The following is a 19423-nucleotide window of genomic DNA, read 5'->3' on the forward strand; positions in this document are numbered from 1 at the left end:
ACACTCAGTAGGGAAATACTTCTGTAATTCTCACATTCAGTTTTATTTCCTTGGTTATATATGGGTACTATGAGAGCTCTACTCCAATCATCCGGAATTCGTCCCTCTGTCCAGGTATTCTGAACTATGCAGTGCAGCCACTGTAAGACTTTTATACCACCATATTTCAGCATTTCTGGTCGAATATCATCTACTGCTGCTTTTCCACATTTCATAATTTTCCTTGGAGACATTAATGTTCACAACACCAGCTCGGTCTTCTATTCCAATTGCATAGATCAAGCAGGTATAGAGGCTGTGTTATTTGACATCACCAATGCCTTTAAATAGTACACATGCTTAACTGAATACTAGACAACCCCAACCACTCTCCAAATGCCTTGGACTTCTACCTCACTAGTGACCCATCCAACTACCTTACGAAAAAGTTTATTTTTCACTTGGTTAGACTATAATAAATTTAGTTTAATCCTTTATCCAAGTGTGAGCAAACAACGTTTGCGCCTAAAAGTATCTTCAGGACTGGGGTAAGGTGGTACAACACCGGGTAACTCGTTGCAAATGTGGAGCAAGCTAACATCACTCCTATCTCATTCATTATCTCCCATAATGCAAAACACATTTCCTTGCGGATATGTATAATGTTATGCGTTAAGGGAAGGGCCACTACCCAGACTAGTTTTGACCTTTATTAAGGTCTCTTCAGTGGGAGCCGGTGTTGTTACCACCTTACCCCAGTCCTGAAGATACTTAAAGGCACAAACTTTGTTTGCTCACACTTGGATAAAGGATTAAACTAAATTTATTGTAGTCTAACCAAGTGAAAAATAAACTTTTTCAACATCTTTCTCTAAATCCAGAGTAATTTAATAAAAAGGTGGCACACTCTTTGGCAACTCCTATAGGTAGAGATGACCTTGCTAATGCTTCTGCCTCGTATCTCTACTTGGGCCTGGCTCCCACTGAAGAAACCTCAATAAAGGTCGAAACTAGTCTGGGTAGTGGCCCTTCCCTTAATGCATAACATTATATATATCCTCAAGGAGATGTGTTTTGCATTATGGGAGATACTGAGATAGGAGTGATGTTAGCTTGCTCCACCTTTGCAAGGAGTTTCCCAGTGTTGTACCACCTTACCCCAATCCTGAAGATACTTTCAGGTGCAAACTTTGTTTGCTCACACTTGGATAAAGGATTAAACTAAATTTATTATACCTTACTTTACCTATCCTCTTCGCTCCCTGCGGAGCATAGGGCCTTAATCATTGACTTCCATTTGACTCTATTCAATGCTTCTTTTTTGATCTCTTTCCAGGAACATCCCAGCCGTCTTGTCTCTGTTTCTAGTTCTCTTCTCCGTGTTATCCTGGGTCTACCTCTTTTCCTCTTGCCTTGGGGATTCCATTCTAGTGCGATTTTTGCTATTTCTTTATCTGGGTTCCTGATTGTGTGACCTATCCAGTTCCATTTTCATTTAGTTATTTCATTTCTGATGCTGGTTTGACCGCTTCTCTCCCTAAGTTCTATGTTTGTTATTTTATTTGGCTAGTATATTTCTAGTATCTTCCTCAAGCATTTGTTTATGTAGACCTGTATTGTATTTATGTTTTCCTTTGTTCGTGACCATGTCTCAGCTCCGTATAGTAAAACTGGTTTAACATTAGTATTGAAGAGTCTAATTTTGGTTTTTAATTTTATTTCTTTCGACCCCCAAATATTCTTCTTCATACTGAATGCAATCTGTGCTTTCTGGATTCTATTTTGTATATCCTGTTTGGCTCCTCCTTGTGTACTGATCACTGATCCCAGGTAGACAAAGTTATCTACCTGTTCCAGTGTTTTCCCTAGTATTTCAAAGACTAATTATTGTTTGGAGTTTATCTTCATTACTTTAGTCTTGTTATGATTTATTTTCATTCCACATTTATTTGCTTCCTGCTTTAAATTATCTATTTTCTTTTGGAGGTGTTGATGCTTTTGGAACAAAAGCATCAACACCTAAAAGAAAGGTTCTGATAGTTTGCCATTATTTATTATTTGGATTTTGTATTTTTCGCGAGTTTTCTTTGTTATATTTATGATTGTCTGAGGAATCCCGTAGTGCTTCATTAACTTCCATATAGTCTTTCTGTCTGTGCTATCAAATGTACATTCAAAGTCGATGAATCCCAAGTATAGGCTACTCTACCACTCTATTGAATGTTCAACAATTAATCTTAATGTAATTATCTGATCAATACAAGATCTGTTTAGCCTGAACCCAGCCTGTTCTATCCTCAGTTTAGTTTCAATTTCTTGTTTCATTCTTTCTAGCAAAATTCTAGTAAATACTTTACTTGCAACATTTAGAAGTGAAATCCTCTCCAGTTTTTACAGTGTGTTATATCTCCCTTTTTTGGCAATTTCACCAGGAGTCCTGTATTCCAGTCTTCTGGCCATTCCTCCTTTTCCCATATTTGATTAAATAGTGGGTGTAGCATTTCAACAGTAGTGTTTATATCTGCTTTAAGTAGTTCAGCCTGTATATTGTCACTCCCAGCTGCTTTGTTGTTTTTTGTTTTCTTTAATGCCTGAGTTATTTCTAGTTTAGTTATAGTTCCTGTATTTATTTTAAGTATTTCTTCTTCTGGTGTGTTTCTGGTATTTCTTGTTCTAGGTTTTCTATTTCTCCATTTAAAATTTCTTGGAAATGTTCTACCAATTTTTTTTTTTCTATGTCTGTTCATTTATGAGTAACTTTCCTTGTTTATTTTTTACAGGCCCTTATCTTTTAAAACTCTTCCCAGCTAACTTTCTTGTTATTTCAAACAACCTCTTTGGGACAAATTTACTTGCTGCTTCTTCAGCCTCTTTACACATTTCCTCCAGGAAAACTCTTCTATCTTTCCTTGCACTTTGTTTTACCTGTCCATTTTTAAGCATGTATCATTCATTTACCCTATTTCTTTTGTTTTCTCCTGTACTTTGCAGAAGTTTATTCCATAAAGCTTTCCTTTCTTCACATAATTTGATGGTTTCTTCAGAGATCCATTGTTTGTGATTCCTACTCTGCCTTCCCAGAACTTCTTCAGCAGTACTATTAAATATATTCTTTATTTTTTCTCAGTTCTCTTCAATGTCTATTTCCTTATGTTGTTCTACAAGGCTTCCATATTTATTCCTTAATGTTACTTTATATTTGTCTTTTGTGTCCTTGTGTTTCAGTTTGGATATATCATATTTAATTCTTTGGTTCTTGTCTTTAAATATTTTTCTTAGTTTCATTTTTATTTTTGCAATCAATAATAAGTGGTCTGTAAAGGCACCTGCACCTCTCCAAACTCTTACATCCATCAAAGAGGTTCTCCAAGGTCTGTTTATTAAAATATGGCCTATTTGGTTTTTGAATTTCTTATCCGGTGATATCCAAGTCTGTTTATGGATGTCTTTATGTTTAAATAAGGTTCCTCCTATAATCATATCATTGAAAGTGCAAAAGTCTTTTAGGATTTTCCCATTATTCATTCATATCCCACGTTACTATCTCCTACTTTTGCATTCATGTCACCTATAATTAAAAGCATATCTTTACTTTTTATTTCATCGACTTCTTTCTGCAGCATGTCATAGAAGTCTTCTTTCTCTTCTGTTTTTGCATTGTTTGTTGGTCCATATATGTTTATTATAGTCACATTTCTGTATTTAGTTTTAAATCTAGCTTTGATGATTCTTTCAGAAACTGGTTTCCATTCAATTAGTGCTCTTCTAGCATCTGTTGTTAGCATGAAAGCTACACCTTTGCTATGTGTGTCATCTTCATTTTGGTTTCCAGAATATAAAATGTATTTGTTTGTTGTTAGTTGGATTTCTCCACTTTACTATCTCCTACTTTTGCATTCATGTCACCTATAATTAAAAGCATATCTTTACTTTTTATTTCATCGACTTCTTTCTGCAGCATGTCATAGAAGTCTTCTTTCTCTTCTGTTTTTGCATTGTTTGTTGGTCCATATATGTTTATTATAGTCACATTTCTGTATTTAGTTTTAAATCTAGCTTTGATGATTCTTTCAGAAACTGGTTTCCATTCAATTAGTGCTCTTCTAGCATCTGTTGTTAGCATGAAAGCTACACCTTTGCTATGTGTGTCATCTTCATTTTGGTTTCCAGAATATAAAATGTATTTGTTTGTTGTTAGTTGGATTTCTCCACTACCATTCCATCTTGTGACCTAGTATTTCTATTTTGTATCTGTCCATTTCTCTGGTTAGTAAGTTAGCTTTTCCACTTTTGTACAAAGTCCTAATATTCCAGCATCCAATTTTGGTTGAAAGTTTCGGGCTAAAGAGTTTTTTCTTGGAGTTTTTCTGCCTTGTTGATCTGTTGATCTTCTCCAATGGGGCTTTCACTGGCTTGCTTCATTTTCCCAGTAATTCTCCCTCTTGGTTTTGTGTCAGTTTTCCAACAATGGTTGAGGTTTCTGTAGTAATATGTTTTTTCTATATTATGGTTGCTAGCCACAAGTACAACCCTCTTCCTTTCTCATTCGGGCTTGGGACCGGCAATGGCGGAGTTCATCCAACTACACTGTTAATATAATCTGTCCTCTAGAACAGATTACATTAATGGTGCAGACCACAATCTCATGCTGATCTATTCTCCTATGAAACAACATGAACACAATCACTCACATTCATACATCATATGGCGTTACAAGAAAGTCGAATAGAACAATCTAAGCTACTACTATGCCATATTTCCTTGATTGATTGTTGCTTCTAGCTATCTGACCCAAACCTATGTGATGAACATATCACTGAAATAATTCTTATCAACATGGTAACATTTATTTCCCATTCCACTCTTAAGTACCTATTCCCTGTCTGCACTTTGGTTATCCAACAGGTGTGCCAAAGCTACAAGAGAAGTATTAAGCATATTATAACTGGCTTGCATCCAAAATGCCACCCACCTATACCAAAGCCTGGTTGCAAGAAAACTATCAACACATCAAAAAATGACTTTGAAAGAGCTAAAAGCAGGAAACTCACATCCTGCACACACATGGCAGTCATGTGTATAGAATGCACGTTTGGTCGCATTGGTCACAACTTCTTTCCAACACTACTCCCACCTCTGTTGCATCATCACCCACAGAAAAAGGCCAATCTTCTGGCTTCCTACCTCTCCAATTCTTGTACTGCTGATTTTGGTAAAAGTCTTCAACCATCCCACACACGCTCGACACTCAATGCCCAGTGTGTCCTTTTGCCAAAAAGAGGGCAGGAGAATTTTGCTCAAATTGGATACCAAAAAGTCTCCTGGACCTGATGGCATTCCTCCATTTGTCCTAAAGGTCTGTACTCCAGAGTTAATTCCCATTCTGTGTTATCTTTTTATGCTCTCTTATTCCACCAGTATCTACCCTGCTGTATGGAAATTAGTTGTGCTCAGCCTATCTCTAAAAAGGGAGACAAATCAGTACCCTCAAACTACTCCAATTTTTTCCAAAGTAATGGAAAGAGCTGTCAACATTCAACCATCACTGTCATTCAGCAGGTGATCTACTCATTTATGTCACCCACATCTGGACAAATACCATGGAAAAGGTTGGTGAGTCCCAAATTGGTGCAGTTGATATCTCCAAGGCTTTTGACCAAGCCTGGCACAAAGGTTTCTCACCCACCCTATTCCTACTACACTTGGTCGTCGACTTACGACCGACTTCCGTTCTGGCTGACAGGTCGTAAGTCGATCTGGTCGTATATCGGCCATATATTTATTAACAGTATTCTTTAACCTTTCTAATCTTTTCATCATCTTTATAATTTATTTTTATAATCTTTTAAATTTATAATTATGTATATTGTACATACAGTGAAAAATAATACTGTACATACTATACTGTAAACACAAAAATACAAATGAAATTTACAAAATCAATTTTTAATCTTTGCTTGTGCTGGGTTGTGGATCATCAGGGTAATGTTCTTGGGTTGAGGTTGGAGATGTTCTCTTGATGAGGAACGTGCTGAGCTTTGTTTGAACAGTTTGTTTATTTTTTTCTTCATATATCTCACGATAACAACGCACAGCATCTTGAATGATACATTCAACCTTTGCGAATCGTTCGACATTAGGGTCCATTGCTTCGAAACTGGCGAGAGCTTTATTCAGTTGCAAAAAAGAATCTGATAAGCTCTTTGCAGTGAATTTCTTTCCTGGCTCTTCTTCTTCTCTTGCTTTTTCTTCTGACACATTTGTGCTTCCAATTCAATCAACTCTTCATCCGAAAGTTCTTTTATTTCACAATCTAGCAACTCCTCTATGTCTTCTATTTCACATTCTAATTTAAGATTTTTTGCAAGTTTAACTATTTTTTCTGTAATCATTTCCAGTTCCTCTCCTTTTTCACATCCTTCAAATGTATTCGCATAACATTTTGGACACTTTTTCCAAATTCCCGACATACAATTTTTTGTTACACATTCCCATGTGGTTGAAATATTCTTGATACACTGACGAATGTTGTACTGCTTCCAAAAGTCTCACAAAGATAAATTGGCATCAGAATCTATCGCTTCGATCATTCTGAGGTAGTGAGCCTTGAATGCTGAAATAGCACCCTGATCCATGGGTTGAATGAGAGCGGTTGTGTTAGGTGGCATAAAAACCACTCTAACATCATGTTGAAGGTCGTCCAAATGAGGAGGGGGGCCAGGGGCATTGTCCATAATCAATGAAATCTTGAAAGGGATACCTCTCTCTCCTCACAATATTTACGAGCCTGGGGAATAAAGCAGTTCATGAACCAGTCTTCGAACAGTGCTTGAGTCATCCAAGCTTTAGGGTTTGAACGGTGATGTGCTTAAATGCATGAGGGTTTTCTGAATGATAAATGAGAAAAGGCTTCAGCTTAAATCTTGCTGCATTCCCACCAAGTAACAAAGTCAACCAATCCTTAAAAGCTTTGAATCCTGGCATCCTTTTTGCTTCTTGGTATATGTACGTACGATTAGGCATGCATTTCCATTGCAAGCCGGTTTCATCTACATTAAATATTCCTCTGTATCGAGCCTTGATAAGACCCAGTCTGGACTACTGTGCCCAGTTATGGGCACCAGGGTTTCTTCGTGATGGGAGGAGGTGGGGAGGATCTAGAGACGAGTGACCAAGATGATAGCAGGTCTGTGGAATGAACCTTATGAGAATAGGTTGAAGATTTGTGGGTTGCAGAAATTGGTCGATAGGCGAAGGAGGGGTGATATGATTGAGACATTCAAATTACTGAAGGGTTTCTATAAGATTGATCCAGAAGATATTTTTGAAAATATGACTGGTGGTGGGAGGACTAGGGGCCATGAATGGAAGCTGGGCAAGAGCGTGGTTGACAAGGGTGTTAGAGCTAGGTTTTTTACTTGGAGAGTAGTGAATGAGTGGAATAAGCTTCCAGAGTCTGTTGTGGGTGCTACGACCGTGAATGAGTTCAAGGCAAGGTATGATAGATACTGTGTGAATGTCGAATAGTTTCTTGACATGATGTTAGGGCCTCCCTCGATGAGTCTGTCGACTCCTTGGAGTTGCCCGGAACAATAATAATAATAATATTTGTTCCGGTAGATAACCTTCTTCTTTGATTAAAGAGTTGAAACTATCAACGAATGTTTGGGCTTCATCTTCATCTGCACTTCCTGCTTCTCCTGTGACATGCATTATTCAAAGCAAATCTTTTTTTAAAACGTTTAAACCATCCAGTACTAGCCTGAAAATCTTCTGCATAATCGTCTCCGGTGCGTGATTTTAAACTCTGAAACAGACTTCTAGCCTTCACTTGCACTGTGAAAAGGCTCATGGGTGCATTTTTCTGTATTAAATTTTCCATCCACATAAACAATTTCTCCATTTCAAGGATGGATCCCTGTCGTTGTTTGGTTAAAATTGTAGACTTCATAGGTGCGAAACCTTTCACAGCTTCCCGAATTCTTTCTTTGTACTTAAGTATCGTCGATACTGTGGAATGTGATAACTTCAAGTCACGTGCTGTTATTCACTTTCTTTTTGCCTTCATACTTCTGGATAACTTTCATTTTACACTCAAAATCAATAGTTTTCCTTGACTTCTTAGCTGGCGTATCTGTAGATGAAGGCATTTTCCTTTTACTAGACATTTTATGGGTAGTATTTCAGTAGAAGTTTAATTAATACACCACACGCAACAGATGCTTGAAAGCGACTGAGTGTATGTGAGAGATAGTCATCGTACAATAATTATTGTATCCCATAGTTATCGTATGCGCAGCTGCCTGATTTGTTATTAATTTATTCATTAATTAATTTTTTTTTGTGTGTGGTCGTAAGTTGACGACCAGGTGTATATATAAATGACTTACTTCAGCAGACTACCAACCCAATACACAGGTTTGCTGATGACTGCACGTTGCATCCTCCCTTTCATTTCATAAACCTGGCAATGCACAAATGACCACAATTCCAAAGCACGTCCTCAATCTGTTGCTGAACTTAGTACTGCTTTGATGGAGGAATGAGGACATTCCACCTGATGTCTGCTGCACATTGGTGGAAAGTCTCCCTCAAAAGCTGCACAAGGTGATCAAAGCCAAAGGTGAATCGAACCCAGGTCTTTCCAATCAAAGGGCTTTGTCTATACCGACTGAGCTACAGAGGCTCTAATGGGATTCGGATAGGGTTCTAAAATCAGAATAAAATACATTATAAAGAAGACTTGTGAGACTGACCAAGTCATTAGCGTATCCGTTCTCAAACAAACAGATTAAGGGTTCGAATGCTGCCATGAACATTTTTGTCGTTCCATAGTACACCAGTTCCACTGCCCTTAGTGAGGCTATCACCCAAGTTATTGGAGAATGGAAACGGATAGAAACACTTCATGTTTGGTCTCTAAAACAGGGTTTATGGTGTGTAAAAAAAAAAAAAAAAAAAAAAAAAAAAAAAAAAAAAAAGATGTATATCAACAGAATATACAAGAAAATGTTTAAACTGTTGTTAGCTTATGGATTCAAGATTCAGGTCAGAATAAAATTTATCACAAAACTAGGGATGACAAATACGATAGCTCTGAGAAAAATTAGGAAAGTGAAAAAATTACATCAATGGCTAAATTATATTAAAAATGACAATATTAGAACGAAACTTGAAATTGTCCCATTCAAGAATGCATAATCTAATGGTCCATAAATAGAATGAAGTGGAAAGGTTAGCAAAGTAGGTGTTTAATGCAGTCAGAAGTGCCCTAGAAGACTGTAAGATAAAATCTGATAATATTGCGGTTCTGTCAATCGATTAATTTGGATGAAAATTGTTATTACGAAATTAGTAATAATGTAAATTGAATCATACTGTACTATCATAGTATCCTAAATACTCCCTATTTAGGAATTGAGATGATGATATTCTTATTATAATAGTCAGAATGAAGATATTAAGTAAATCTTTGTAAATGATAAAACATGTCTTGCATAATTTCTTGTATGATGATTCTATTATAAGAGGTGTGACTGTTGAGAGAGTCACAAAATCGTGTTTCCCAGGTGCAGAAATTAACCATGTTAGCAACGCTATTAAAATGCAAAAGAGTAAAGTGAAAGAATTGATAGTTTGGGCTGGAACAAATGATTTGTAAGGAAACAAGTATGGTATGAGAGTGGACATGAAAGAGTCACTGAAAGTAGCATAAGAAAAAACTTACTATCTGAACAGAGTTGAGTTGTAAAGGAGGGCCATGATAGCAAATGAGTACAGGAAAAATGATGCATAGTTTGTGGATGTGTGGAGTGGATGGATGAAAGAACTTATACAAGGATGGATTATTGATTTGCATTTGAATGGTGTTCAGAATCTGGAAAAAAAAGTGTTGTTGAATGAAGTGAAAGTGGATGTGCATAATCAGGGAAACTAAAGCCTTTAGTGCACAAGCTGTTGAGTGAGTACAGAGATACTAGTGAAGCAGTTGAGTGTAAGAATGTGCAAAAAATGTCTGTTATTACCATTATCACTGGTAACAAACCAAAATATGATAATTAGCATAAACCATAAGGACAGCGGTGGATGAAAGGAACTATTTCACTATATTGACAATAATGCCAGGAGTATTTGGAACGGGGGGGGGGGAAAGAGGGAGGTGGCATTGGTTATATATCATCTTCTGCCATAGCTTACAGAACATGATATATGAGAGTGGTCTGAAAAGTTCTCGGCCTAACAATGAAAAAACAAATTTATAATTTCAAAATTATTTTTATTTTTCAACATAATCTCCATTATGACTAATTCATTTATTTTAGTGATGCTCCAGCACCATTATCCCATCCCTGTAGTGGTTCTCAATAAGATCAGCAAAATACCCCTCTACAGCTGCAATCACCTCTTGATTTGAAGAAAACTGCTGACCATCGAGAAAGAGTTTTAGGTTTGGGAAGGGATAAGTCAGAGGGAGCCAAATCGGGAGAATAGAGTGGATGTTCCAACAATTCATAGTGCAGATCCCTTAATTTTCCCATTGCCAAAACACCTTTGTGGGCAGGTGCAATGTCCTGATGAAAGATGATTTTTTTCTTCTGCAAACCGGGTCTTTTCTCACAAATTTTTTTGTCTAGTCTGGTTAAAAGATAGGAATAATATTCCCCAGTTATTGTTTTACCCTTTTCAAAATAATTAATAAACAAAATGCATTCAGCGTCCCAAAACACCGATGCCATGAACTTTTCTGCTGATGGAACCGACTTTGTCTTTTTTGGTGCTAAACAACCAGCTTCTGTCCACTGTTTTGACTGCTGTTTGGATTGTGGTGTGTAATGGTGAATTCAAGTCTCATCCATAGTAATAAATCAATGTATGAAATCAGTTTTATTCTTGTTAAAACGCTCCAAGCACTGTTCAGAGATTTTCATGCGAGTGCGTTTTTGATCTGCTGTGAGCAAGCACGGCACACATCTTAAACAAAGCTTTTTCATTTGCAATTCTTCATGCATAATATATTCTACATGTTCTTGTGAAATGCCTATAGTCTCAGCAGTTTCACACACTTTGACTCACCTGTCATCCAATACCATATCGCGCACTTGATCAATGATTTCTGGTGTTGTTACACTTTTTGGATGTCCTTCACGTGGATTATCTTCGGGGCTGGTACGGCCACGTTTAAACTTGGCAGCCCATTTCCTAATTGTTGAAAATGAAGGAGAAGAGTGCCCATAAACTTTTATGAACTTCGAATGAATTTCTTTTGGTGTTAAACCTTCTTTTACAAAGAATTTTATAACTCGCAATACTCAATTTTATCCATTTCAAGGGATACAGACCACACTTTTGCTTCAGACAGCTGTATAAAACAAACTACTTGCGAGAATGATTTGCAATTTCACATGGATGCTTATGACAGATGTACAAACTTAGAAGAAAAAAATCTTGATCGAGGCCGAGAACTTTTCAGACTACCCTCGTATAGGCATCCATGTTTCACAATATTAAAGCCCACAGCCTGTTCCTTGGGGATGCTTTCCACTTTGCTAACTAGGCTTGTTGTATTTCATAAAAGATACACTATTCATATTAATAAATTGAATGGATTATCCATATCTATAAAAAAATTTGAACCTAGTTCATATTTTTTCTATACATTGCAAGATCTAAAAATTCCTGGGAAAAAAAAACAAAATCAGCTAGTGATGTATCCTAAAGAGAAATTACATACTTCTCTGTCGAAGACGATATCAGAATTCTTCGTACAGTGGATATTTTTGCTCACCCATCAGGTCAGTAAATGAAGTTGCCATTTCCTGAATGTGTTCACCTTATGTTGATGAGAGTGATCCTTAGTTGTTTCCTCCTTCTGTTTCTGCTGCATGTAACAACTACAGCCTAATGATCCATAACATTAGTAGCACTTTGCGTAAGAAGATCTTATGAATAGATTAATTTAATGCATTAAACAGGTTAAAATCCAAATTTATTAAATAGTTTTAATCAGTCCTTATATGAGGCATATTCTGAATAAGAAAACTACATTAAGTAAAATTTGTTGTGATTTTATCAGAATTTTCTTATTGCATATTCTGCAACTTTGAAACAGTTTCAGTTTGAAAGTGACAGTAAATGAATACTAAACTTGCTGATAATTTTGATGATAATAACACACCATTTAAAAAAGGGGGGAAAAGGGAGGGGGTCAATCCACATACAGCTCTGTATATTAACCACTTGTGTAAGTGCTATTTTTAGATACCTTGCACAATTAAGCGATCAGTAGATGCCTGTAGTATGAAGGGTGATCAATTTATTCTGCTAGTAGTTGGCTACTTAACATATTTTTTTTTTGTCTCATTGGTGGTCATTTCGACTTGGAAAGAAATATTTTGGTAATGAGAATAGGATGTTTTTAATAAATTGTTATATCTTCTTGACTGATTGATTTTGTTGGAAGTTTATTTTCCACTTGGTTAGACTATAATAAATTTAATTTAATCCTTTAACCAAGTGTAAGCAAACAAAGTTTGCACCTGAAGTATCTTCAGGACTGAGGCAACTCGTAGTAAAGGTGGACCAAGCTCTCATCACTCCTTGTCTCAGTATCCCCCATAATACAAAGCACATCTCCTTGCAGACATGTATAATTATTATTATTATTACTATGGTGACTCCAAGGAGTCCTTAGACTCATTGACGGAGGCCCTAAACATCATGTCCATCACAACTATTCGGCATTCACACGGTAACTATCATATCCTTCCCTTAAACTCATTCACTGTCATAGCCCCCACAACAGACTCAGGCAGCTTATTCCACTCATTCACCACTCTAAAAGTAAAAAAAATCTAACCTCTAACGCCTGTACTAACCACACTCTTGTCCAGCTTCCATGGATGTCCCCTAGTCCTCCCACCACCAGTTCATGTATCATGTATCCTCAAAAATATCCTCTGAATTAATCTTATAGAAACCCTTCAGCAATTTGAATGTCTCAATCATATCTCCCTTTTTCCGCCTATTAACCAATTTCTGCAACCCAAAAATCTTCAACCTGTTTTCATACGATTCATTCCATAGACATACGATCATTTTGGTCACTCGCCTCTGGATCCTCTCAACCTCCTCACCATCAAGAAGAAACCTAGGTGACCAGATCTGGGCACAATAATTAAGATGGGGATCTTATCAAGGCTTGATACAGAGGAACAATAACTTGCTTATCTCTGCTCGTCAAAGTATTCTTCAGCATCCAAGTGATTTGATGAGCTGATTTAACCACTTTTGTGATGTGTCCGCTAAACTTCAACTCCCTAATCCACCAACACTCCCAAGTGCTGGCCTCATCAATCTCCTGGAGTACAGTTCCACCAATGTGATATACTGTTACTAATCTTTTCACCCCAAAATGCATAACCTTATATTTTGCCACATTAAATTGACATTCATTCTCCTTAGCCCATACCTCCAATCTATCCAAATCATCCTGCAAAATTTTGACATCTTCTGCATTCACTATTACCCTACCTAACTTAGCATCATCAGCAAACAAATGAACCATTCCTCTCAGATGCTTCCCTATATCATTAATGAACAAATTAAACAGCAGTGGTCCAAGAATAGAACCCTGCAGCACACCACTAGTCACTGGCCGTATTTTGGACTCTACTCCTGAGTAAACTACTCTCTGGTATCTCTCCATCAACCACCGTCCTATCCATCTCACAAACCCTATATCCATTCTCATATATTGCAGTTTACGGATTAGACTTCCATGTGGTATCCTGTCAAAGGCCTTAGCCTGGTCCAGCAGTATTCCAGTAAACCCATTACCCTTATCCAGTTCAGCCGTTACTGTGTTATAAAACCTGAGCAAGTTACTGAGGCATGAACTACCCTTCACAAAACCATGCTGTCCCCCCATACAGTATCTCATTTTTATCAATCCATTCCTGTATTTTTCCCTTGATGCTATGCATTAAGGGAAGGGCCACTACCCAGACTGCTTTCGACCTTTATTGAAGTCTCGTCAGTGGGAGCCAGACCCAGAAGTTGTGATACTGAGGCAGAAGCAATAGAGAGGTCATATTTACTTGTACAAGTTGCCAAAAGGTGTACCACCTTATTATTAATTTACTCTGGATTTAGAGAAAGATGTTGGAAGTTTATTTTCCATTTGGTTAGACTATAATAAATTTAGTTTAATCCTTTACCCTTGTGTAAGAAACAAAGTTTGCAACTGAAGTATCTTCAAGACTGAGGCAACTCATAGTAAAGGTGGTCCAAGGTCTCATCACTCCCTGTCTCAGTATCTCCCATAATGCAAAGCACAACTCCTTGCAGACATGCATTAAGGGAAGGGCCACTACCCAGACTGGTTTCGACCTTTATTGAGGTCTCATGGAGCCAGACCCAGAAGTGGTGATACTGAGGCAGAAGCAACAGAGAGGTCATATTTACTTCATATATTCTCAGTATCATCCATTATGGGAGATACTGAGACAAGGAGTGATGAGAGCTTGGTGCACCTTTACTGTAATGTGCTACTGGATATTTGCTTGGAAAAGAGATCTCAGTTCAAATTATTTTTGTGTTTTGAGAAATTTGGTCATTTTTTTTTAAGTAAGTAACTTGGTTAATTATCAGAATCAGTCATGAACAAATGTATTCCACAGGTGAAACAGGCAAAAAAGATCAACTGTCCTATCGAAATCCAGGTTATGAGAAGCAGTTTATATCACTGAAATAGACCATGAAGCCTAATTAATGCATAAATACAAAATGATAGTGAAATTGTCAGGTTTCATGATTTTCTGTAAGTATGGTGCTCTGTGATTTATCTGTTCAAATAATCACATAAATTTATTTTTGTTTTTAGTGCTGCTGATATATACATACAAGAATACTTTCATCCATATGTCGTTGAAGGTTATACTGAAGCTACACCACTAAGAGTTTACTTTCGACATAGAAGACTGGAAACAGTAAATCGAGTTGTTCAAAAATACTGCTTAATAGCTAAGGAGGGACAGAATGCTACTTTTCTTGTTCCCACAATCGAAGATTTTGCGAAGCACAGAGTTGTAATAACTACATATGGTACGTCACGATGTCTGGCAGAAATTGGTTTAGAAAAAGGTGAGGTTAATTTTGAAGTTAACAGAATAAAATAATTTATATATATATTTTAATAAACATACACTATGTTTAGGTGGTTTTTGAAGAAAACCAGATTTTCTATGGCCAGGTTCCATACATATCTGTAGGATAAGAAATACAGTCGATTCCGCTTAAATGGAACAAGTTGGGACTAATCCATTTTGGCCCAATTAAACGAACTAATAATAAGTTGTAAAATAAAATATGTAATACACAGGTAAATGAATAAGTAGGTAAAAATAATAATAATTAGGTACCTATTTTAATGGTTTAATAAACCAAAATACTGAAAATATTTGTACTATAAATTGTGAAAAAAAAATAATGCATACATGATAACTTTTACAATTTCAAATTTTAATTCTACAAAAATGCATCAAGTGTAATCTGTCTTTTGCTTTTGAAATGTTGCAGTTCTACAAAATCAGCACAGATATTCAGTGCAGATGTAGGGCTTCCTGCGTAAAATAACGCTGTAACCCGACTATAAATTTTTTGGCCTCATGATGAGTTACAAGCACAGGTGGGTCATCATCGCATTCTTCGTTATTAAATCCAAATTGTTGAAGTCATTAAATCCAAATATCAAATTTTTGATGTTTGGATTTAATGACTTCAACAATTGCATTTCCATTTAAAGGAATGCGGAGAACCGACCAGGGCTTCTGACCTAATGCCCAATCCTCACCTTCTCGTGGTGCACCCTGTTGGGTATCTACCTAGATACTGAACGAATGAGGATGGGCTGGCAATTTGGAATTTAGCCGACCAAATTGTATTCTTATTTGTTAAACCAAAATTAAAAATGATGGTACAACATGACAAAATTCCATGCCGGCTGGGGGTGTCGCCCGGTTAAACAAGGCCCCCGTTGTTTTCGCCAGGGAACCAGGGCGAACAGCGAAAAGTCAGCTACTGGAACAAATCTGAAAACACACCCCAACTCAATATCACCAGAGTTAAAGATTGGTACTATCAACGAAAGAAGTCTGAATGGCAAAGAAATGGAGCTAGCTGAGGAATTAGATAATTACCAAATCGACATAATAGGGGTGACTGAAACAAAAAAGGCAAAAACCGGTGAGATCTTTCTGAGCAATAAATACAAAATTTTATGTTCAGGCAATGACAATCAAGGAAAAGAAGGTGTAGCCATAGTATTCAACACAAAATACGAGGCTCATCTTCTTGAATGGCAGGCAGTGTCAAGTAGAGAGATTTGGGCAAATATCAGAATGTGGAACTGGATAATGAGACTTATTTGTGCCTATGGTCCCACAGAATATTCTACTAAGGTACAAGTGGAGGAATTTTTTGAGGCTCTAGAGAAAGCAACTGACACAATGAAAAAGGAAATGTTGGTCCTTGTTGGGGATCTAAATAGCAGAGTAGGAAGTGATTCTAAACATACAAAAATGTTTTGGGAAAATTTGGAGAAAAGAGCAAAGCTAATAATAATGGCAAATATCTGTTGGATTTCTGTTTAGGACATGGTCTGGTTATTACTAACACCATGTTCCAACATAAAAATGTACACAAATTCACATGGTGAGAAGAGGCAAGGAATAAATAAAGTCTCATTGACTATGTTATTGTTGATGTGATGTTTTCTTCCTGGTGCAGGACACCAGAGTGTACAGAGGATTTGAAATTGGAAGCGATCACTATTTAGTCTTGAGCAGGATAAAATTGAATTTCATATTGAAAAGAATAACATGTAAGAAAGTTTTAAAGCGAATAAAAGTTGAGCAGCTCTCAGATGTGAACTGTTGACTAACATATACAAATATTAATGAAGAAAAAATGAAAGAGTTTGAGAACAGAAACCAAACCTTGCAGATTCAGTGGCAAGCCTTGAAGAAAACCCTGATTGATTCAGCCAGAGAGGCATGTGGTGAGGTTGTCTGCAAGGATAGAAAAATCAGGACTTCATGGTGGACACAGGAAGTTAAAGAGGCAGTAAAGGATAAGAAGAAATCATATCAAAAGTTCCTGGCAAATAAGTCAGCTTTTGCTCTTAGAGAATACAGAGACAAATGTAAGAAAGCAAAACACTGTGTAAAACTAGCTAAACAAAAGTCATGGGAGGACTTCGGCAAGAACATAGAAAATAAATATCAAGAAGGTGGTATGATATTTTGGAGGTTGTTGAAGAAGCTCAGAAATGAAGGAAAGAGTGCTGTAAAAGGAGTCAAAAATGATGAAGGTGACATGAAAACAGGAGAAAAAGATATCCTTGAAGTATGGAGTAATTACTTCGAAAAATTACTAAATGAAACAAGCAGTGATGACAATACAGTGGTAAAAAACACTCAACAGGCATACAGTCAGGAATACATATCCATACTTGAAGTAGAAAAAGCCATCAAAGGCTTGAAATGTGGAAAGGCAGCAGGAGTAGATGATATTCCACCAGAAATGCTGATGCATGGTGGTATAAAAGTCTTACAGTGGCTGCACTGTATAGTTCAGAAAGCCTGGACAGAGGGATGAATTCCTGATGATTGGAGTAGAGCTCTAATAATGCCCATATATAAAAAGGGAAATAAAACTGAATGTGAGAATTACAGAGGTATATCCCTGTCGAGTGTTCCTGGTAAGATATATGCAAGTATACTCGAAAAACGGTTGAGAAGAATTGTGGAAGAAAAGCTTGTTGAAGAACAAGCTGGATTCAGACCAAACAGAGGCTGTCAGGATCAGATCTTCACTTTACGACAAATAGTTGAGAAATCATGGGAATATAACAAAGATCTGTATTTAAGTTTTGTCGATCTGGAAAAGGCATATGACATGGTGCCAAGAGAGAAGCTATTCAATACGCTACAGTTATATTGTGTCAATGAGGCATTATATCAAGTAATACTTAGTCTGTATTTGAGTTGTAAGTCAGTAGTTAGAATTGAAGGATGTACAGGAAGATGGTTTAATGTTAAATCTGGTGTGAGACAAGGATGTACATTATCCCCTCTGTTATTCATTATCACATTATGAAGTAAAGGGGTATTAAACATGATATCAGAATTGGAGATGTTAATGTCAGCTTTTTGCTTTATGTGGACTATGTTATACTTCTGAATAAATCTGCTACAAGTTTGCAAGATTCCCTGACTAAATTGAATAACTGTTGTAATAGATATGGTATGAAGGTCAGCATTAAAAAGACAAAGACAATGAAAATAGGTAGAATTGTTAAAAATTCAACAATTCTACCTATGAATTGTTGAATTAGGAGGAAGAAATTCCAGCCTTATATTTTTTAGATTATCTAAATGAGGGTGTGCAACACAATTATCGAGAAGTAACAAAATTTTCCTCTGCTTACGTTGTAATTCTACGACCCAACTAGTAAACCAATTCCAAGAAATTTCAGAAGTCATCCACGCATTACTATTGGCATGGTATTCTACTGGTAAACTCTCTATTCTTAACCCCTTAAAGCATCGAGGCTTAGCATTTTTTCCTACGATTAGTAGTTTTCGTTTGTCCGTACCTGACATATTTGCACAGCCTAACACAGTAATGCAGTCCATTGTCCTTTTATACCCTGACAGTGCAATGTGCTTATAACACAGGGAGCCATCTGACGTAGCACGATAATAGAGGCCGGTTTCATCAACGTTGTAAATATCATCTGAACAGAAATTCTCTAAAAAAAGTAAGGATTTTAGTATTTTGCCATTGTTCAGCGCTTACATTGTCGGCACTGCCCTTTTCGCCATGTGCTTTTTTAAATTTGATATTATGTCTTGCTTTCCATCGAGACCACCAACCAGCAGTTGCTTTTAAATCGTTGTTGTCCAGCTTTTTAGCGATCTCCTCTGACTTCGCCTTCAACACTGGGGCGCTGATATTCACGCCTCGCCCGCTAACTATAGAAAACCATTGATCTAATGCTTCTTTGACTTCTGGATCCTTTCCATCACACTTTATTTAGGATGTTCCTGGAATTTCTGTAATGTCCACTCCTCACGCAATTGATTTTCTTGTTGTAGGAGACGCACTATGGTTGATTTTGGTACACCAGTTATATCAGCAAGTCTACGATGGCTTGTATTTAATGGCTGGCTTTTAATTTTATCCAGCAAAGCAATTTTACTTTAAAGTGTAAAATCATTTCTTGGCATCTTGGCAAAGATTTAAAAATTTTAAATAAAATTGACACAATAAATCAATATCGCTAGGTACAGGATATATTTAGAGATTCTTAAGCAGATTCATACTTGCCAGACGCATGACAAAAGATAGCTGATTCGCATCACACTAGTGTTGCCAGCCAAAT

General features: G+C 36.8%; 1 protein-coding gene across 3 annotated transcripts in view; it reads left to right on the top strand.

Moving 5' to 3' along the window:
* Helz (Helicase with zinc finger) overlaps positions 1–19423 on the top strand; it is a 492230-nt gene that overhangs the window by 323988 nt on the left and 148819 nt on the right. For all 3 annotated transcript variants that reach the window (XM_090397541.1, XM_090397543.1, XM_090397542.1), the window contains one exon: positions 14861–15120. In XM_090397541.1, coding sequence (XP_090253667.1) covers positions 14861–15120 — 260 coding nt within the window. The remainder of the gene's footprint in view (positions 1–14860; positions 15121–19423) is intronic.

Source organism: Typopeltis vanoorti, chromosome 9, assembly GCF_054136105.1.
Source record: "Typopeltis vanoorti isolate ZY-2024b chromosome 9, IOZ_Tvanoo_1.0, whole genome shotgun sequence".
Classification (NCBI taxonomy): domain Eukaryota; kingdom Metazoa; phylum Arthropoda; class Arachnida; order Uropygi; family Thelyphonidae; genus Typopeltis; species Typopeltis vanoorti.